Source organism: Chenopodium quinoa, unplaced genomic scaffold, assembly GCF_001683475.1.
Source record: "Chenopodium quinoa cultivar QQ74 unplaced genomic scaffold, ASM168347v1, whole genome shotgun sequence".
Classification (NCBI taxonomy): Eukaryota; Viridiplantae; Streptophyta; class Magnoliopsida; order Caryophyllales; family Amaranthaceae; genus Chenopodium; species Chenopodium quinoa.
In genome coordinates this window covers 58,655-78,973 of record NW_018743732.1, presented here as the reverse complement: position 1 = coordinate 78,973, position 20,319 = coordinate 58,655, and the positions used below count along the sequence as shown (strand labels likewise).

The 20,319-nt window shown below is 34.8% G+C and overlaps 5 protein-coding genes across 5 annotated transcripts; 1 reads left to right on the top strand and 4 right to left on the bottom strand.

The window, feature by feature from the left end:
* Positions 1–536: 536 nt before the first annotated feature.
* On the bottom strand, positions 537–2,851 carry LOC110684627 (DNA polymerase epsilon subunit 3-like). Its single transcript, XM_021861060.1, has 3 exons — positions 2,553–2,851; positions 1,893–2,011; positions 537–1,093 (listed from the first exon to the last, which is right to left on the bottom strand). The coding sequence occupies exons 1-3, from the start codon at positions 2,753–2,755 to the stop codon at positions 819–821; spliced, it is 597 nt and encodes a 198-aa protein (XP_021716752.1). The 5' UTR covers positions 2,756–2,851; the 3' UTR covers positions 537–818.
* Positions 2,852–4,144: 1,293 nt separating this feature from the next.
* LOC110684626 (probable calcium-binding protein CML48) lies at positions 4,145–6,426 on the top strand. Its single transcript, XM_021861059.1, has 5 exons — positions 4,145–4,878; positions 5,048–5,094; positions 5,645–5,820; positions 5,914–5,932; positions 6,131–6,426. The coding sequence occupies exons 1-5, from the start codon at positions 4,449–4,451 to the stop codon at positions 6,239–6,241; spliced, it is 783 nt and encodes a 260-aa protein (XP_021716751.1). The 5' UTR covers positions 4,145–4,448; the 3' UTR covers positions 6,242–6,426.
* Positions 6,427–6,899: 473 nt separating this feature from the next.
* On the bottom strand, positions 6,900–8,164 carry LOC110684689 (probable aspartic protease At2g35615). The gene is made up of 3 exons (XM_021861130.1): positions 7,735–8,164; positions 7,436–7,522; positions 6,900–7,330 (listed from the first exon to the last, which is right to left on the bottom strand). Exons 1-3 carry the CDS (start codon positions 8,162–8,164, stop codon positions 6,900–6,902), a joined length of 948 nt encoding a protein of 315 aa, XP_021716822.1.
* A 1,308-nt stretch (positions 8,165–9,472) lies between these two features.
* Positions 9,473–10,531, bottom strand: LOC110684688 (aspartyl protease UND-like). The gene has a single exon (XM_021861129.1). The coding sequence runs from the start codon at positions 10,529–10,531 to the stop codon at positions 9,473–9,475; it is 1,059 nt and encodes a 352-aa protein (XP_021716821.1).
* A 2,735-nt stretch (positions 10,532–13,266) lies between these two features.
* On the bottom strand, positions 13,267–19,562 carry LOC110684625 (glucan endo-1,3-beta-glucosidase 14-like). The gene is made up of 4 exons (XM_021861058.1): positions 18,964–19,562; positions 16,913–17,958; positions 16,325–16,443; positions 13,267–13,798 (listed from the first exon to the last, which is right to left on the bottom strand). The coding sequence occupies exons 1-3, from the start codon at positions 19,034–19,036 to the stop codon at positions 16,384–16,386; spliced, it is 1,179 nt and encodes a 392-aa protein (XP_021716750.1). The 5' UTR covers positions 19,037–19,562; the 3' UTR covers positions 13,267–13,798; positions 16,325–16,383.
* Between the last annotated feature and the right edge of the window lie 757 nt (positions 19,563–20,319).

The following is a 20,319-nucleotide window of genomic DNA, read 5'->3' as shown; positions in this document are numbered from 1 at the left end:
TGACACGTGGCATACTCCATGCCTAATGGAGAAACCGGCCACCCAGGCCCAACTTCCGAGGGAAGCCCAATCAGCCCTAGGTTAACCTAAACCTAGGATTGGCACGTTTCCCAAGGTTATAAATACCTCCCTTAATCCTCATTAAGGGGGGATTACAGAGATTACACATTGATTACAGAGTTACAGGCTGATTACGCTAAAAACTCACACTAAACACTCTCACCTAGAGAGACCCAATCACTTTAATTTCCGCATTAATTACTCCTTAATCAAGTACTAGCTTGACCGTTGGAGGCGGAGCTCCCACCACCAGGAGTCTCCGTTGTTTTGCAGGTACAGGCGTCCGGTTCCAGTCTCGGAATTGTAACTCTCCCGCAGGACATCAGAAAACCCCGAAACACCATCCTTGCCTATTGCCAATTTGCCATCACAAGTTTGCTCCTTACATCCCCATTGTTTTCATTGTTTCCTATAATTATATTTATATATTCTAACATCTGAATAAGCATAAACACACAGGTGCCTGTAGACATCGATTAACAGCAAACACAAATTGATTACTGAGGCAAACGACAGGTTACAATTTCTATGAGTTCTGAATTTCAGAAATAACTCACCCCTAAACATAGGATGCACATTATACGCTCCCATCAGACTAGTGCCCTTAGTTATACAGGAAAAGTAACATCGAGCACACTAATGTAACATTTCATTCATGCTAGTCAGCTCCGTTTATATTTCCACCCTAATTATGTCACACCATGTGTTAGCTGGAAAGTCAGCCAGACATGAAGTGATATGTATAGCAGAAATTATACTCAACTATCATTAGAATCATCCTTGTTTTCACTAGCTTCCTCCTCATCTTCGTCTTCATCTTCATCTTCATTGTCTTCATCTTTTCCATTTTCCACAACCGCCTCTTCATCTTCACCATTTTCCACAGCTGTCTCTTCATCATCGCCATTTTCCTCAGCTGTCTCTCCAGCTTTGCCATTTTCCGTAGCTGTCTCTTCATCTGCTTTCCTCTTCTTGTTTGCTTCTTTTGCCATTGCTGACCCTGCTCTCTTTACAGCAGTTTTTTTCCTAAATTCTGAAATTAAGCTGGTTAGAATCCCCAAAAACTTGTACTAATAATACATTTTTAAATGCTAAAAGATTATTTTAAATCCTTAATCCATTTCAATATTAGCAGTAGAACTGCAAATGAACATACAACTTCACAACAGATAGGGCATAGAGCAACAATCTGTAGCTTGGGACTAGAGGGGTTAGTGTTACCCTCACACAGTAAGCAATTTGATCTAGGATACATTCAGACCTGAGCCGTTACAGAATTCCATTCATATCGTTCAATGTACTTTTTGGGGGTCTGTTGGTTGGGTCCTGGAAGGAAAAAGAATTTTGATTCCGAATTGAATCAGTTGAGGCACAAAAAAATATAAAACCTTTTGTTGTATACTATAATCAAGCAATTCAATAGCAACCTAAGATGAACAGTTGAGGAACCAGCAAAAAAAGGGCTTATGAATAGAAAGAGGAGCAGGACATAAGCTTATCTGGTTTCCAGACATATCCAGGCCATATGGCAGTGATAAGGAATACACACGGAAAAATCACTAAAGTAACACTATAGAGCTTATCATAAATTTGTCTACTTATCAGTTTTAATTCTAATTTCTTTTGTCCACCTGTATTAGAATTAATTCTCATCCTTCAGGTTATCTCATAAATGGACAAACATCTATTCCTGCCAATCTGCATCAGATTTTTAGAGGTTCCTTGAAAAACCATATTGAAGTGTAAAGCAAAGATCAAAAGATGGTCGAAACATGAGAAGTTCTTGGTTGAAACGAGCAAAACGTCATCTATAAGCACAAAATGCCACTAACCATTAAGGGAGGCCCTCAGTGGTTCAATAAACTCAGAAAACTCAACTTCCTCCAGAGCATTCAACACATCATCAGCATTAATAATTTGCCTGTTTGAATCACTGCATATGTCATGTGCCCTACACATATTCATATCAAACTATCCATCAGCAAAGCAATCAAATCCCAAGTCCGAGAAACAACACCGCGAATAATTTCAACAAGACATACTTTCCATTTCCCACTTTAGACAGGTTTACAAAGAACTCTCCCCAAAATTCTGAAAGTTACTCTTTTGATGACAATTCTTAATATAACCAAGTTACACATACGAACAACACAAAGAAACCACAATATGATTCGAAGACCAGACAACAAACAAAACTAGGTCAAGCTACCCCTAATAAAGCTAGGTCAAATTACCTACATTTTAAGATATATTTTGCATAAAAAAATCATAAATGCGCAAACTTACATCCTACAATTGCATAATTTACAATCAATTAATTAACTCATCTCCCAGAAACCAATCAATTTCGACATTTTCAATTTTTCAAAAACCCTAACAATTCTAGCATCAGTAACAACTAATTAGTTAATCAAAACCATCAAATTGAAGAAATCAATCAACTGGAGAGAGAAAAAGGAAGGAAGAAAGAGTGAGAGAGAGAGAAAGAGTACGTGGCGGATAGATAGTGGATGAAGATGCGAGCACTTTCGGAGAAGGCAATGAGAGCTTCCCTGTGAAGGGTAACATCGCAGCCGTCAGTGGAGATCTCAGAGAGCTTCTCTTTCACGACTCGCCGTACGATCGTCTTCGGCAACTCCTCTGCCTCCGGCGCCGCCACCGCCGTTGCCGCTGCCGCCGCTTTCTCCTTTGTCATTTTGATTTTCCTTTTTTTTGTTTTGCTCAGTTGAGTTACTCGGTTGTTCTGTTAAAGAAGGATTGTCAATTCCCGCCATTTTTTTAGTAGGCTTTTTAAGTTGGGTTAATAGTGGGTTGTATAGAGGTGGGCAAGGGCCGAGCCGACACAACACACAAGAGCGAGCCGATCAAGCACGACATGACACGATTCGGTATAAATTATGAGTTAAATTACAATTACTAAGGTCTAAAGGGATCTGCTGACATGACATGACTCGACATGATACAATATATGAGTTGATATATTCATAAGCTCTGTTTTTTTAAATGAATGACATGAGCTAGACACAACATTATATGACTTTTTCTTAACTCGTTTTAGACACGATCCAAGTTAACCACAAAACTTGTTAGCATAACATGTAGGCCTCCATGACCTGAATTGTGCGGCCTTGTGCCCATCTTTAGGGTTTTTAATTAGATACATTGACCAATAATTAAGTGAGGTCTATTTGTGGGCCCCATGTCATTTCTCTACACGGACATAAGAAAATATCAACAACATACTAGATAATGATTGAAGCCTAATATCAAGCTTTTTACTCATACTTTAAAATTACTTTATTTGATTCACTTTTAAATTATGAATTCCGTTAATTCTTTTCATGTATTATAAAATTTCCATATTGACTTTTTTATTTTATTTTATTTATTTTGAAATCCCAAATTTTGACACACAACATAAATTTTCTTAAATTATGTCCTGAATCTAGTGTTAAAAATCTTACGTTTGATAAGAAACATAAAAATAATAAATAAAAAGTATTAACAAGTACTCCCTCCGTCCCTTAATGATAGTCTCTTATGGACACTTTCACGGGAATTAATAAACATAAATAAAAAAATAGTAAAAATACATTGAAAAGGTATATTTACATTGAGTATGCAAAAAAATAGAGATATAAAGTAATAAAAGTACATGAAAAAACAAATATTACATGGGAAAGTTAAACTTGCATAAATATTGTTGCAAATTAGAGAGAATTTTGGTAAAAAATTAATATTAATGGTAGTTGAAAAAAGCAAATGAGACTATTATTTTGGGACTTAAAATTAGTAAACTATTTAATAAGGGACAGAGAGAATATTAATTATTAAATATAAAGATTACAATCAATGAAATATTTTTAATTAGAAAGTCACAAGAAAACGAGTTTCCACTAATAACATATTTTGTACTCCATAATTCTTAATGACCAAGTTATATCTAGGTCGTATAGAACTTTCTAACCAATTTTATTTTGTCATAAGGCTGACCAAATATCCTCAACTCAAATTTGTCACAATCTCTTAAAAAAGAAATAAGTTGACAAATTTGACATAGTTTTCTCAAACCCCTCATTCCTTAATTTAGTAAATCACCTTGAAAGGGCTTCAACCAACTCGCCATATACTTGTATATTATCAGTTGATTTATTTACAGTTTTACTATTTTCAATTTCAATTTCAAATTCTATAATTCATTACCAACCAATTTCAAGTCCTGTTTCTAAAATTTTGACCGGCTACCGGTTAGCTCACCCCTTTTACCAGCACCTAACCCACCGCCAACTCGGCCGACACCAATACAATCAACACAAGCCTCATTTACGCGCTACTCTTTCTTCTTTATTATCCCTTTCATTTCTATTTTCTTCCCCAAATTGAAAAAAATGTCTTCATTCAATCCTTCAGCACCTCCAATGCCAAATCCATCATCTTCATCTTCTTCCTATAATTCCAGTAATTACAACTCTAATCCCAGTAATTATAACCCTAATTACAGTTACCCAGAACCAGCTCAGAGCTACCATGTTAACCACCAATCATATCCTACTCCAAATCCCACTTCCACTCTTCTTCCTTACGGCGGCGGCGGAGGTGGTGGCGGAGCTCCAGGTTATGGGTACAGCCCGTTTCCACCGGGTACTGACCCGGAAATCATTCGAAGTTTCCAGATGGTAGACCGGGATAATAGCGGTTTTATCGACGATTCTGAGCTTCAAAACGCTCTTTCTTCTAGTTATCATCGGTTCAGACTTAGCACGATTCGTCTTCTTATCTTTTTGTTCAAGAACCCAACTGAATTATCTATGAAAATTCGTATGTTTTAAATTTTTTCATATTGCCCACCAAGTGTTTGTTGTTTTGCATCAATGTTTTTTTTTTTTTTTTTTTTGGGTATAAAAATTTCACTTTTTTGAGTTTCTAGTTATGATTAAATTACTAATGATGTATGTTTAGGCTAATGGGAGTTGAATGGCTGATGCAGGTCCCGGTGAATTTGCTGCATTGTGGAGTTGTCTAGGTCAATGGCGTGTAAGTATTTTGTTTCCTATAAAAATAATAAATACATGTGTTTTTGAACTTAATTTGTTGCTAAGGATGCTGACGGATGAATTGCAAAACATGTGGACTAATAATTAGAATATGTGGATCTAATTTGGCCTTTAAAGCAATCCTTAGAGCAGCACAATGCAGTTTAATCTCGATTTGAAGTGCTTATTTGTTGCAACTGTAGTGTTTGGCCTTTAAGAACAATGCTAATTTGTTGCAGCTGGATTGTTTGGCCTTTAAAAACAATGCTTAGAGCTGCGTATTACAGTTTAATCTTGTTTCGAAGTACTGATTGGCCTATAAGAACAATGGTTAGAGCTGAACATTACAGTTTAATCTTGTTTCGAAGTACTTATTTGTTGCAAATGGATTTTTTGGCCTTTAAGAAATAAGAACAATGCATATTTGTTACAACTGGATTGTTTGGCCTAGTATGTATGAATGCTTATTTGGTTTGTGTCTAGTGTTGTGGATGTCATTGAGATGTTGGCAGCAAATTTGAAATGAATGGTATGAATTTTTCTGCTTTCAGGCAATATTTGAGAGATTTGATAGAGATCGAAGTGGGAAAATTGATTTGGAGGAATTACGGGATGCTCTTTATAGTCTGGGATACGCTGTCCCTCCTTCTGTACTTCAACTTTTGATCTCCCGTTACGACAACGGAGGTGGCCAAAGAGTTCGGCTTGATTTTGACAGCTTTGTTGAGTAAGGCTTCTTGGCACTGACTGCTAATGTTTTTCCTCTATATAGGGTTGGCTTCTTTCTAATCTTGAATTTTATTTGTTGTCGGATTTGCAGGTGTGGAATGGTTGTAAAGGTAGGAATATAATCCCTTTGCTTTCTTACTTAAGGACACAATGTCTAACAGTTTCGGGTGCTTGAACAGAGTTCTTGCTATGAACAATGATAATTTGATTACTAAATACTGTATAATAATGCTGATAGCTGGCGTCGTTTGAGTTGTTTATCATGGGATTTCTGAATACTCAAGGTTTTACCCTGTTTCTAATTACAGGGTTTGACGGAAAAATTCAAAGAGAAGGATTCAAACTACACTGGTTCTGCTACAATCACCTATGATGATTTCATGACAATGGTTCTTCCATATCTTGTAACATACAATTAATTAAATGTAACTTCATGTTGTTGTATTTAATTTATTGGAGCTTGTGATGTATATGTATTATTTTTTTACTAGAATCTTTGCTGTATATGGAGTTAGGCTATTTTAGGGAGATTTTCATTAGTTTTTTTGTTGTAAAAATGTGAATCTGAATAATAAATATTTTGGGAGACCATCTTGCTGTATCAGACTCTGACTTATATGAAGTATATATTAGATATTAGAATCAATTGATGTACTGCATGTTGGTTTTCGTATGAGAGTTTCCAGTCAGAGTCGCCATTATTCATCAGAATGAAGTTACGCTCTTCAATTGCTTGCTCGGTTAGATTAATTGTTACAGCAGGTTATTTACTTGCCTGTTTAATCCATTATCTGAAAGAATAAAAGAATCGGAAATTTATCAGACGAGGGAAAATTCAGAAAAATTTCTTTGGTTGATATCAGTTCATGTTAAGATTGTCTTCATTAAAGGTTACATATGCACAAGATCTGATTCAGCAGTTCATGTCGGTATGGCTAGCTACCTGATCGATAAGTTACTTTAGATAGCTTACCTAAAATTATCTACTCTGTAACATATTCTGGTACAATGGTGCTTCTATGTTATCCAACTACTATGCACTACTGATTGCGACGATTCTAATTATTACATCATCTCTTACGTACAATGCTGGCGATGAAAATACATGGCCAAATCATCTTCGTCAAGAGTATATCCTATGTTTACCTCTCGCATTAGATTGTTACCAAATATGTTTTCTTTTGGGGGTCCTCTACGGAGTCTTAAGCAAATCAATTGATTCTCGTTTTGTCGTTCCCAAAGATGAAAAGAAAACATATGAATATCGGTGGTATAATTGAACTCAAAAGTGATCTTAGCTACCTCATCCAAGCTAACAGAATATAGCTGGGTCAAGTCATAGCAAAGCTCAAAGCCCTTAACTTTTCGAGGTTGGTATCTTCCTAGAGCATCCTTAATGGCTTCCACAACTGCGTCCATTATATCCGGGTCTAGAAAACTATGAGTAAATCCTGTGTCAAACATCATTTTAGTTGGCAAGACATCATTTTCCATCGGAATCCACTTTCCTGCCAAATATACATTTGTAAGGCGAGCCATGTAGTATTGCGAACTACTTAACAAGGCAATTTTGGCACCCATGATCTTGGCCTCTTCGCCAAAGCTCAACATACCTGTGGCATCCTCATCGCGGGAGAAGCAATGAGAGAATTTCTTCACCTTTAGCCTGTCGATCAAGGTTCCAGGACCACGCATGAGACCTGCAACATGACCAGCTAATGACATGTATGTTCAAAATAGTGTACAATTTGCTAAGGGGGTCATTAAACCTAAGGTCTATCTTAGGCACATTGATTTAATAATGCTTATGGTCGTGTTGTTAGCTGCACTCAAGCCATAATTGGTAAACTTTTTCGTGTGTCCAACTTTAAAAATTAGCAAAGGTACCCAAAGTGTTTAAGACGGCTCTAACCTGCAATGCCAGGGGTACTCGCGTTAACCCATTGAGGGATATGATTCGACGTTCCTAACCCAAAAGGCACAAACGTCACAGGCTCATTCCCAAACCCAACATACGGGTCTTGAAAGTAAAAAGTCTCGGTACCAATGACACCACTAGAGGTAGTTCCATCACCATATTCGGTATCATACGAGCAAGGCTCCTTTGAGTCCCAGGGTAAGTCGAGACACTCATTGTGCGAAGCTCGAGGGACATCTTTACAAATCTCATCTTTACAATTAATTGCTTCATAGCTTTCAGAAGCAAAACGGTTGTAGTATGGGAATGTGCCTTGTTCATAGCAGGAGTCACATGGAGTAGCTTGCACCCAAGTGAGGCTGCTGCCGGTGTCAATTATGAGCTCGGTTTTGAGCATTGGTGAGGATGTGCTATTGTGACCCATTCCGACCGGGATCACTAGTAAATATTCATTGGTTGCATATGTATCTGAGATGACTTTCGAGGAGGATGTTGATAATGTGTTTGATGGTTGTGTGTTGATGTATCGTTGTCGACGTCTATGGTGTACATGGGTGGAAAAGGAGATAGATGAAGATAATAGTGTTGGTGAAGATAGAGGAGATTGAAGAGTTCGGGAGAAGATGGTGGGAATGAAGATGAGAAAGAAAAGGATGGTGAATAAAGTTGGGAAAGCCATGAAATAAGTTTTTCATAAATTTTTGTGTATCATTAGCTAGGTTTCTTTGATTTTGTACGGTATATATAATTGTTTGCTTAGTTACATACATATTATAGCAACATAAAGTTCAAATCTCAATAAGGGTCAAGACCTTGGCTTTGTGAATAAAGAATCGATTTAATGATTATATGTACATTAGATCATGTGTATTCTGAATCAATAATCATAAACTTCATTTGTTATATTACGATGTATGGTCTGTTGCACTTCCCATTTGTAATGAATTGTTTCCTAATATACCTCTAGCTAATTGAAATGAATCTAGGCATCTTTGATTAATTGCATGAGGGAAGCATGAATGTTGAGTAGTTGCTAATAGGCTAGGTAGGTGTAAAATGTGACGTAAACATGTTTGTTTGGTTGGATTCGGTCAAATTCGGGTTTAATCTATAACTTGTCATTCTGATTTTGATTCTATATATACCAGGTAAACTTACTCGTGCAACTTCGTTCTCTTCGTTAAATTCTATTTCGAACAATGTTGATGTTTAAAATACATGGCTAAGTCATGCTCATCAAGTGTATATCCTATATTCATCTCCGTCATTAGATTGTTACCGAAAATATTCAAATTAAGTCTTGCTCTAGCAAATTCTAAGCAAATCAAATTCATTTTGTTATGTCGAATCCAAAGACAATAAGAGAGCAGTTTATAATAAATCTGATACAGGTGACTTAATTATATAGTTTAGAAATCATGATTATGGGGTTGCATACCTTAATCTAAACTGATTTTGAGCATGATTTGTAATTGTTATCATCAAAATTACAAGAATGATGTCCGTCTATGAGTCTGGGCTTAAGAACTCACACTTTTTTCTAAACTTGCCGCATATTTCTGTGAACGGGTTTACAAAAGCAATGATAAAAATATAGCCACTATAACTCTATTAATCCGAACTCTAAAACATATTACCTCGTATCTGTCATATACAACCAAAAAAAATTCTATCACTTCACAAGATTACTAACCTTTTTGTAAAACTTATTTAAACTTCTTGTTGTAATGAATCATTTCAAACAATGCTGACGATTGAAATACATAGCAAAGTCATCTTTCTCAAGCGTACAACCTATATTCATCTCCCTCATTAAATTGTTACCGAAAACATTTTCCTCTCCTTTAACAAATCCTAAGCAAATCAAATTAATATCATTAAATCGAAGCCAAAGATTAAAGGAGAAGAGATCAATCCTAGTTGCATAGTTAAACTCGAAAGTGACCTTAGCTACCTCATCCAAACTAACATAACTTAAATCGGTCATGTTATAGCAAAGCTCGCTATCACCCCATTTCCGAGGTTGATACTTTCTTAGTACATTCTTGATGACACCAACAATTGCGTCTACTAACTCCGGGGTTAGATGAGTCCAACTAGTTCCCGTGTCAAACACCATATTCGCAGGCAAGACATAGTCATATTCCACCACAACGCGCTCTCCTGACATGTACAAATTGGTCAAGAGAGCCTCATAGCGTTCAGATTCACCATCTAAGGCTAGTTTAACCCCCTTGATTATAGCTTCTTCACCGAAACTCATTGTGCCAGTGCCATCCTCATCGCGAGGAAAACAATGAGAGAATTTCTTCACTCCGAGCTTATTGAGTAAGGTTCCATATCCGCGTGCAAAACCTGCCACTCCTGGAGAAGATAATATTTGTCTAGGAAAATAATTTGACGTACCAACCCCAAATGGTACAAATTCCACAGGCACACTCCCTTGCAAAGACGCGTCTAAGAAGTAAAATGTCTCGGTACCAATGACACCAGTCGAGTTAGTCCTATCATAATATTGAACATTATAGGAACAAGGTTCATATGAGGGTTGTGATAAGTCACTACACCCGGCATGAACCTCATAAGGCGCGATTTGACAGATTTCATTGGTGCAATAGACAGGATCAAAGGATTTAGAGGCAGAGCTATTATAGTATGGGAAGTCGCCTTGTTTGTAGCAGGAGTCACAAGGAAAACCTTGTAGCCAGGTGAAGCCACTCGCAGTGTCAACTATAAGTTCGGTCATAAGCATTGGTGACGATGTGCTATTCCTGCCTATCCCTACCACCATCATTATTCCACGGCCAGGGTTTGGGTGTACATCTAAATGAAGTTTTGAAGAGTAAAATGCCGACGTGTTTGATGAATGTTGGTTGATATATCGAGGTCTATTATACACTCGGGTGGAAAATGATATAGGCTCTTTGTTATAAGGATTTGATAAATTCGGAGAAGATATGTAGGGTTTGAGAGTTTGTGACATGGTGGTTATTGGAAAGCAGGTGAGGAAAAGGAGGATGGGAAGAATGTAAAAGGTCATGAATTAATTAAACTTGAGATAATTTTTTTGTGGAAATTATCAGGAATAAATAATGATTGATATGTAGCTTAATTATAGCCTCAGATATAAATTTTGCAATAAAGTAGAATTACAACATTTTATTGGTGTGTACAAATTACAGGGGACATAGTCATTTATAGGACTTAGGTATCATGATAGTGGGGTTGTATACCTTAATCTTAACCAATTTTGTGTATGATTTGTAATTATCTTAATTAGGATGAACACTCCCCCATCTATTAGAATGGAGTTAGGAGTATGATCATACATTGTCTTAAGTTACTCCATATTCTAGCTACTTGCGAACAACTTATACTAACATTATTTCGTAATAGATATATCGATTGTGAGATTGTCTAATTTCCCCTAGTTAGGGTCATTCCCAATAAGTATTTACAAGAGGAGTCCAAAATGCATTACATACAGCAACATAATATTTACACAAATTCTTTTTTGACTATCGTTACATATTCTTTATGACCGAAAATTACATTAATTTACCCCTTAAAATGGACTTAAAGATACATACTAGTAACTCATTCCTCATTTCTCAAGATGCAATTACTGAATGGAAGTTGGGCCGGTGTGAAATTTCAAAATGATTAGCCCAAGATCATATGAAGAGGCCCACTGTTGGTGTAAACTGTCCTTAATCACTATTCAGTAAGGGTGAGCGTAGCAAGTTACCCTGTAAAACTCTCAGGACCCAGAATCGGAACCTGTTGCAATAGGTTCCTAAAAATAGGAACTGGAACTGGAACTTGTTCAACAGGTTCCTAAAAATTGTTACAAAGAAAATAAAAATGAATTGTTACAAAAATTTTAAAAAAATAAAATAAAATGGATGTTCACAATAAAAGCTTACAATTTTAATACAAATATAACAAACCAACACTGATTGTCTAGTATATTTAATACAAAATTACAAATACTTATATCAATACCATTAATTAAACCTGTAAGAGTAAGATGAAAAATGAACAAGAGGAGGGAGAGAAGTCGATGACGGCTTGTGTAGGAAATGAGAAATGATGTATGAGCTTAGGATTTTTTTTAGGCTTACTTAATTATATAATTTTGATATAGGCTTTTATATTTGGGCTTAAATGATAGGTCCCGATTTCATGTACCCTACAGGGAACTTGTACTAACAGGGTACCCTATAGGTTTCAGGTCCAAAATTTTATTACTCGGAACCGGAACTTGTTGCAACAGGTTCCCAATTTTATTACCCGGAACCGGAACCTGATCTACAGGTTCCAATTCTGGAACCTACCGTTCCAAGCAGGATCTGATTTCAGGTCAGGGTACCCTGAATTTTTGCTCACCCCTACTATTCAATAGTGTATACTTGTTTTCTATATAGTATACTTGTTTTCTTAATTATAGAATCCAAACCAATTTTTTTTTTTTTAGCAAGAAACATAATTCCTACCCTGGTTGTCATCAGCTTTTAACGAATTGTTTTTTATCGTTTTGTCAAAAGAATTGTTTTTATGTGATACATTATCAGTAGTGACACGTGTGATGTAAATCGGTATAAGTTACATGAATTATGCTTTTGACTAATCGGACAAAATGATTTGTTGCTATGGTAAGACCATAATATAAGAGGCATTATTATAATACAGAGTAGCACAATCGTCTTAGTATAAGTGACTATTAATTTCAATTCTACATTATGCATGGTTTAGAACTAGAAGTACATGATGCATGTGACCATTATTCATCCCTAAATACATTGCCTACATTGCACATGCTACATTATTGAAATCCAAAATTTAAGGGAAGTACAGTGAAGACACTTCATATGCTTAGCACGTGCGCTACTTGTCAACCAAAATTATAATAGCATAATTCAAACCACATGCTTGTAAGTTGTAACTCTTCTAAGACTATATATTCTCTCCGTTTTTAAATACTTGTTTTATTTTTACCTTTTGTATTATTTATTTGTCCTATTTTAACTAATGTTTGTGACTTGTACATAAGAAAAAATAGTCTTGTGGGTAATTGTTGGAATCGTCTCAATAAATAGATTATTAATTTTCAATTGTTAGAATTTATACTTATTAATAATTAAAGATATTATTGATCAAATATTAGCATCGGTATAGGCCCAAGAGAAATGGAATAACCATTTAAAACGGGAGGGACTAATAGTTACCAAATTTGTAGGCAAACTAATTTTAAAACTTCAGGTGATTTAGATCTTCCAGAATATAATTCTCTGTTTTTCATTTTATTGATTTTCAAACATTATCCCATAATTAAGTTTTACTCAAACTCTGGCTTAGCCCAAATTTCATGAAAAGTCCTTCAGTTAGATTACTTAAAAATTACTTCATTCTTACTAGTAGAAAGTAGATTACTTTTTTATTAGGAAAGAAACTGAGAAAAGCTTGCTAATGAAGAAACTCGAACCTAATCATGCTTTCGATTTTTAATTAGCCATAAACAGCTGGTTTATATCTGCTTAATTGCCTAATAAAAGCATCCTTTTTTCTCACTAATCAAAGAAAAAGCTGTTTATACAAAGTAACTCCCCCTAGCAAAAAATGTCCAAAAAAATAAAAATACAGTAGAAAACTTAGATCAGATAAGAACAACAAAATTGACTTTAACAATAAAAAAAACCACTAATTTTCTCATTAACTTAACTATTACAAGTATCAAAAGATGTAAGATTCTAAGCTAAAGGTAAGCTTGGTGTCATAAGATGGCTGCCAAGAGAATTAATTTGCTTATAATATATGTTAATGACACTATTACTATTAATATAAATCCTGCAATGTCTGCATTTCTAATTAAGGAAAAAAAAAATTAAGGACCTTATTTTAAGTGTTTCAGTAAAATAATGTCTGCTAATCTAAGCTTTCTGGGCAATGAATCTGGTGATGAACTTCAAATAAAAAGAAGGGGGAAAAAAAAAAACTGTTCTGCACTTGTTAATTCACATGTATTGGAAATTGTAGCCTTCCTCTACTGTACCCTCCCCTGCAGATATACAAAAAAAGTACAGTTTAATTAATGTTTGACAAAAGTTAATGAAAAAAGATAAGAACTTTGTATAGTATGTTAATCTACTTGAAAGTACATACAGTAATTGATTAATATGATCTAATCGACAATTATTACAATGCATCGAAATCACGAATGATGCTCAAAGAAACGAGAAAAATCAATATTGGCAACATTGATGCGCGAAGATACAATTTCAGGGACACATACATCAAGTTGGATGAATGAAAAGGATTAGTACACTAAATATCATTATCACTTATCATGATAATTAAAACTTTTCACTAAAAGTCTAAAAGAAAAGCATCTAATTTTCTTACTAGGTAGGTGATTCAAGGCTGCTCAGAAAGATATGTTGCTGCTATTTTTTTTTTTTTTTGGGTCTGAGAGTCGTTATCAATGTGGGGGAAAAAATCAGACCATATGACAGTGGTATACATACACTAAAGATGGGATTTTGATTCTTTTGGGTTTCAGTTTGATATGGCAGCTAACCAATTAGTTGTTGGTGGCTTTTCATTCCTAGGTAAACGCCAATTGACATGTAGACACATAATGTGTAAAGCAAAACTAAACAGCCAGTACATCATCATCGGGCAACTTCTTTAGGAATGCTCGGAATAAGGTTGATAAGTTCAGGTAAGGTGACAAAACAAAGGCAAAATTGAATTGATCATAGCCTAGAATCTAGATCGGAAATTATCGTGACATATATAATTAACGAGCCTTTATTATCATAATAAGTTGATTGACAATTGACCCATATACGATATGAAACCGAATGACCTATTTGCTGTAGGTTTATATGAAGTAAGTTCTATCAACATCTCTTATGCCATCATACTTTTGACATAGATATTCATTCAAAAAAAGTTTAAACTTACTATATTGCCTCGGATCCATATTGACCATATACAAACAGGCAATACAGCCAAATAGGTGTTAATCTTATCCATCTTAGCTTGCTAAAGTGATGGAAGGAAAAGAAAACTTTTTTCAATGACAAAATATGGGCTCCCACCCTTAATCCATTTGATGTTGATATCTAGCTATAACACCACTAACTTAAGTAGTGGCTCCAGCATAATTTGATGTTACATGTTTATTCACTTGCATAATTTAATTAATTAACCTAAGGAAAAGAAAGAAAGGTACATGAACATCATAAGGTTGATATTGGTTCATTGAAGATTGTCTTCATGAAGGGTTACATCTGCTTGTGGGTGGTTGATAATTATTTTCCCTTTTGACAAATTAAACGATAAGATAACGACAATTTTCATTATACGAGTACAAGCTCGATAAAGATTGTCATAGCAATAATGACATTTATCTAATGTTAAAGCTATGCTTCCAAATTTTTGTACAGAAATAACACTATTGAGATGACAAGGATTTGCATCATCAGAATGTTCTCAATCTATCGTAGAGACTTTTAGGAAATATGATGATCAAGACTCGGAAACTTAGGATTTTTAACATGATTTCATCGATCCCAAAAACGTGCATAGTTATAAAATACAGCTGAAAAATGATTCGGAATAAAGGTCAAAAACAACTCGAAAATTCTATTTGTACTAAACCCAATTTTACCCGACCTAATTCAAGTATTCAACTGATTTGACATATCAACTTTAACCTATGCTCCATAAGAGATAAGAGTACCTAGCTTAGCTAGAATTTGAACCACATTATATTCAAAGGGTTGGCATCCACCTAAGGTTGACAAGGCAAATATCTCTTTTAGGAAAATAAGCAAAAAGGTCAAGCCAAAAAGGTCAGCTTCTGAAATAGAATTTCACACGGTCAAAAGCCACAGAAAAAGAAAATAGTACTCTTAAATCACATTTTTTGTGTTCAAATTTGGCGATTAGGGAAAAATATATTCATATTAGGTTGTGGTTTCAAATTCGGCAAGTTCTTTGGAAATTAATACAAGTATCATGAAATTCAGCAAACGTGACAACAGATAGACAGTGATACAACGATGTCTCTTTCCAGTCATAAGCCATCTTAGACTTTAATTTATGTTAAGGCAGGAGAAATTCAATCATAAAAAGAATTTATATGCATGATTGCATATGGTGATCAAGACACGTTTAATTTATTATAGGAATATTTATGGAAGTTTCATTACTTCGTATTACTAATGATTCCAAACTCTTTATGATAAATGGTAATACACTAGTACCAAAATTTCCAAAAGAACAAAACAAGAAAAAGATGCTAGAATTTTTGCTCTGTACTCAATCATTCATGCAGGTATGTTGTATAAGGCGAACCTTACATAATTTCCTAGATCCTAAGCGTATTTTTCTGCATTGTAGCGTGTTACAAGAAAAGTCTAATTAACAATAAATTTTAATCACATGATTCTAAAAATTAAATGAAACTAACATTCTTCTAGGAATCCTATGTATGAATGTATCAGTGTCACAAAAAGAATAAAAGTCTAAGGAAAATTTTTGTGTAAAGGCTTAAAAATGCATAACAAAGTCTTACCTTTCTAATAATTCCATCCTCCTTCCCCAAATTTAGTATAAACGAAATGTGAACATTCCTCAAGCAAATATGAATAACGCCGTAAATAAGCTCGACAAAATTGTGAATTTACACAAGTCCTGTAAAATCAGAAAAATATTTGTGTTAGAAATTTACTTCATAAACTTCATGTGATTTGTACATATACCCAAAGATTTACTTTGTCATATGCACGCCTGTACTGATTTTCGCTAATTAAGGTAATTCTTCCCTATTTGAACTAACTATTATCGAGTACTCATCAAACAAATGTTGGCAAAAAAATTGATACATAACCAATTTGATTGCCCCGAAATCAATATTTCATAGTATAACGTTCCCCAAAATACCAACATTACGTAATATGATGTTACTCCGTACCTAAACCACCTAACCACAAGGTCCGTGTACAAACATATCTAATCACACCGTATATGTTAGCCTTTTTAGGTCACATATGAAACAACTAAAATCTATACATAGTATCTCAGCAATGTACAAAAATGTATGCACATTTAAATCATCACAATCTAATAAATTGCATAGAATGATGAAAGAAAATTAGCTTACCAATAATGATCTCTTATGATAACCAGAAGAAATGTAAAATTGTGGAAGATAACTTCTTTGCAAACCAATATTATAAACAGGGCTACCATTTGGATAATATAGTCCATAATTTTTTTCAGAAGAAGGTCCAGGTTTCAAGTTCTCATTGAAAAGAGCAAAAACATATACTGTAATTGGCACATCAGGCCTACCAGGGGTACCCTCTTGCTTCTCAATCTTTTGCAGCAAATTACCATTATAGGTTGCTGCATTTTGGACTGTGGCCCCCACCTCATTTGGGTCACCCTTCGACGGCCAACCCGTTTCTGATATTTGGACCTCAATATCGGTATGACCCATTTTCTTAATAGCCGCGTAGATTGAATCAAGTTGTGCATATAACATGTTGTCGTAATGTAGGTTTGTGACAGGGTCGGTCATACCCTGGTTAGGCCTAAAAAGGACATAATCCAAGGATATTTCGTTCGGGCTGCCCATGTAGGCGAAAAACGGATATACATTGATGAAAAACGGGGAGTTGATTTGGGATTGGAAATTCAACATGGGTTGGAGATATTGGGCCAACTCGGGTTTAAACGCCCCGGAAGACGGAGGGAAAGAAGTAGCCAATATGGCTGTAGAATGGGCAGTTGTGACAGTTACTTGGTTAGTTAAACCAAGAGATTTAAGGGCAGAATAGACACCTTTCATAGCAGGGAACAAATATGACATTAATTGTGTGTCACTCCCACCTAAAACTTCGTTACCTACGACAATGCATGTAATTTTGGTTTGGCTAATGTAAGGTTGTACATGGGTTTGTATCCAAGCTTGGGCCTTAGACGGGTCGGTCATGTTTTGCAGGTATTCGCTTCCTAACCCGATTGTGAATTGGACATTCGAGTTAGCGAAGGCCATAAGGACATTCGGGTCAGCATCGTATAGCTTGACCCGACTTACTTGAATGGACTGTAGTAGGATAGCTACTCGGCTTGGGGAGGGCAAGTTGTTGGCTATTTGCCCATAGTTAATTCCCACTCCTAGGCCATCAATTCTTAAAATTGATCCTGCAATCAAAATACAACCAATATTAAATTATTTTCAAGGGTTTCTTAATAGTAAAATTGATTGATATGATGAATGGGAGGAATAACCTAACGCATTATGTATCTCAATCTTGACAATTAAGCTACAACTAATTTGATTCTCACTCAATGATTACTCATAAGACACATTTGAAGGTTAAACCGTCTCACAACAGTTATTGTTAATGAAAAAGTAACCTCCATAAAGGCTTTGGGAAAAAGCTATTTACAAAGCACTTGTATACGAATATTGCAGTAATACTTTACGTTTAATTTACGTATTTCACCCTATCTTTTCTTTCGTTTTAATTTTTTTTATTCTATCGCGTAGTGTGTAAATTCCGCATATTTTATTAGTTTGGTCAAATAACCGTAAATATTTTTTTACTAAGCAATAACTTTTTGCATAAATTAGTAAAACCTACAAAATGAGGAAAAGGGAAGGTACCAATTGGCAAACTCGCCCCACTGGCAAAAAACTAGTAACAACTAAAATTGAATAAAGTTTGCATATGAAACATTTCTCAAAATTGGCAGCTAAATTCCATGTTTCACAATCAAAAGAGTCACAAAAAATGTGTAATCCATCCAAAAGGATGAATCAGATGTTCGCCTAGTTTTCATTCTTATTTAAACAAATATTGACAGAATTTCCAGGAAAAAATAAAAATAACAGAGACAGAAGACTCAGAAAATTAAAAAATGCCCTATCATGAATAAATTGCAAATCAAACAAAATGAAGAGTGACAATAGCAATCTTTGTGTATTCAAAGAAGAAAGTTTCCCATCGATTTTAAATTTCCAAAAAAATCTTTAAGATGAAGTATGCTGTTTTAAAAACATGACTTTTTAAATCCATATGGACAAATATATGATACTCGAAATTAAATCCCGTTTACATCACTACCATTCGGGTTTTAGTTTTATCAACGCCAAAAAAAAAAGAACAAAGCTAGAAAGTAGAGTAAATATAGAATGACAAGTACCTGAAATAAGGAAGAAGAAGAAGATGAAAAATGAGGTATAATTAGCCATGGCAGATCTGATAACAATAACCATAAAAATCTGTGCCACCCACTTCAAATTCACTGTTATATCACCGCCCTTATTAATTACCGCCTTAATTACAAAGATAATTAAGAACCTTCAACTTCCTCTGTTAATTAAAAATGAATAATTTTTGGGTGGCACCTTAATGAGTTTAGTAGTGTACGTCTCACATTTATTATCTTTCTTCCTCCTCTGATAATGGGAGAAAGAAAGATGGAAGGAAGAAGAGGAGGAGGATGGTGTGGGCGCAAGAGGAGGAAGTATATGAAATATGAAATTTTATAAAAAAAAAAAAAAATGGACCACCAACTGTAAATATGGTAAGTTGTGGATCTTGCAATAATGGGAAATGTGTAACGTATACAAGGGAAGAGGGAAGGTTTCTTCTACGAGTAAATTATTTACTCAACGTTTTATAACCTCTTTTATTTATAGAGATGCCAAAAGTTTGTTTCTTGCTCATTTTACCGACATATTATGTAGTATTGTTTTTTATTTGCAACTAGATATTGTATCCCAATTTGCATTTTTGCAAGTAGGGACTTGTAGTTCTCATGTGTATATGTGTTTTTTTTTTTTTTTCTTTTTTTTTGGGGGGGGGGGGGGGTTATGGGTAATCTTGTTTTATCCAATGTTTTTGGTCAAAGTTGGATATTACTCTGATTTTGAATTAGGGTGATTAACCGATCTAAACATGGATCATATCGAACACTGGTAATTTGAAGACACAAGATTCTAATGAACAATAAATACCAGTCTAAAGCGTAGACGGAATACGAGTGGATCGCTTTTGGACCTTTGTCAAAGATATAATTACAACAACAATTGGGCAAATGCCTTAAAGGTTTTAATATATGCGCTATATTAAACCAAAAATTAGTCAAAAAACCAAAATATTATACTTGTATCTTTCAACTTACTAGAGTAGCCAACGCATGCAAGGCGGCGAGGCTGCTTGCCCTTTCTTGAAATTTATATTGGGTTGTTTTCAACTTTTCATGTTCTATGGTCCAGTTTGGAATAGTTGAGTCCATTTTTCAAGTACACACCAGTTTTTAAATGCCCCTAATTATGCATGGTAATGGTCAATAAAATAGGTCACGATATTTTCCTTTATTTTTTTTGTAAAATCTTCATTTAGATTTTATTTTATTTTTTTTAATAATTGTTTATGAGAGTTCTTCTATTGTGTGCATATGGATGATCGGAGTATCTCATTAATAACATTTGATTGATTAGTTGTAAAATTATAATCTCGATATATAAATGATCCACAAATAAAATCAATGATC

What these genes read in the sequence shown, in the direction of transcription:
- LOC110684627 (XM_021861060.1), bottom strand. Translation starts at nt 2,755, where the DNA reads ATGACAAAGGAGAAAGCGGCGGCAGCGGCAACGGCGGTGGCGGCGCCG. An exon ending in ATCCACTATCTATCCGCCAC is followed by an intron (nt 2,012 to 2,552) that starts GTACTCTTTCTC and finishes GAATATGTGTAG; the next exon opens with GGCACATGACATATGCAGTG. An exon ending in ACTGAGGGCCTCCCTTAATG is followed by an intron (nt 1,094 to 1,892) that starts GTTAGTGGCATT and finishes GCTTAATTTCAG; the next exon opens with AATTTAGGAAAAAAACTGCT.
- LOC110684689 (XM_021861130.1), bottom strand. Translation starts at nt 8,164, where the DNA reads ATGGGTCACAATAGCACATCCTCACCAATGCTCAAAACCGAGCTCATA. An exon ending in GAGTACCCCTGGCATTGCAG is followed by an intron (nt 7,523 to 7,734) that starts GTTAGAGCCGTC and finishes GTCATGTTGCAG; the next exon opens with GTCTCATGCGTGGTCCTGGA. An exon ending in CCGCGATGAGGATGCCACAG is followed by an intron (nt 7,331 to 7,435) that starts GTATGTTGAGCT and finishes TATATTTGGCAG; the next exon opens with GAAAGTGGATTCCGATGGAA.
- LOC110684626 (XM_021861059.1), top strand. Translation starts at nt 4,449, where the DNA reads ATGTCTTCATTCAATCCTTCAGCACCTCCAATGCCAAATCCATCATCT. An exon ending in TGAATTATCTATGAAAATTC is followed by an intron (nt 4,879 to 5,047) that starts GTATGTTTTAAA and finishes TGGCTGATGCAG; the next exon opens with GTCCCGGTGAATTTGCTGCA. An exon ending in GTTGTCTAGGTCAATGGCGT is followed by an intron (nt 5,095 to 5,644) that starts GTAAGTATTTTG and finishes TTCTGCTTTCAG; the next exon opens with GCAATATTTGAGAGATTTGA.
- LOC110684688 (XM_021861129.1), bottom strand. Translation starts at nt 10,531, where the DNA reads ATGGTGGTAGGGATAGGCAGGAATAGCACATCGTCACCAATGCTTATG.
- LOC110684625 (XM_021861058.1), bottom strand. Translation starts at nt 19,036, where the DNA reads ATGGTTATTGTTATCAGATCTGCCATGGCTAATTATACCTCATTTTTC. An exon ending in CTTCTTCTTCCTTATTTCAG is followed by an intron (nt 17,959 to 18,963) that starts GTACTTGTCATT and finishes TTTTGATTGCAG; the next exon opens with GATCAATTTTAAGAATTGAT. An exon ending in ATCATAAGAGATCATTATTG is followed by an intron (nt 16,444 to 16,912) that starts GTAAGCTAATTT and finishes CTGATTTTACAG; the next exon opens with GACTTGTGTAAATTCACAAT.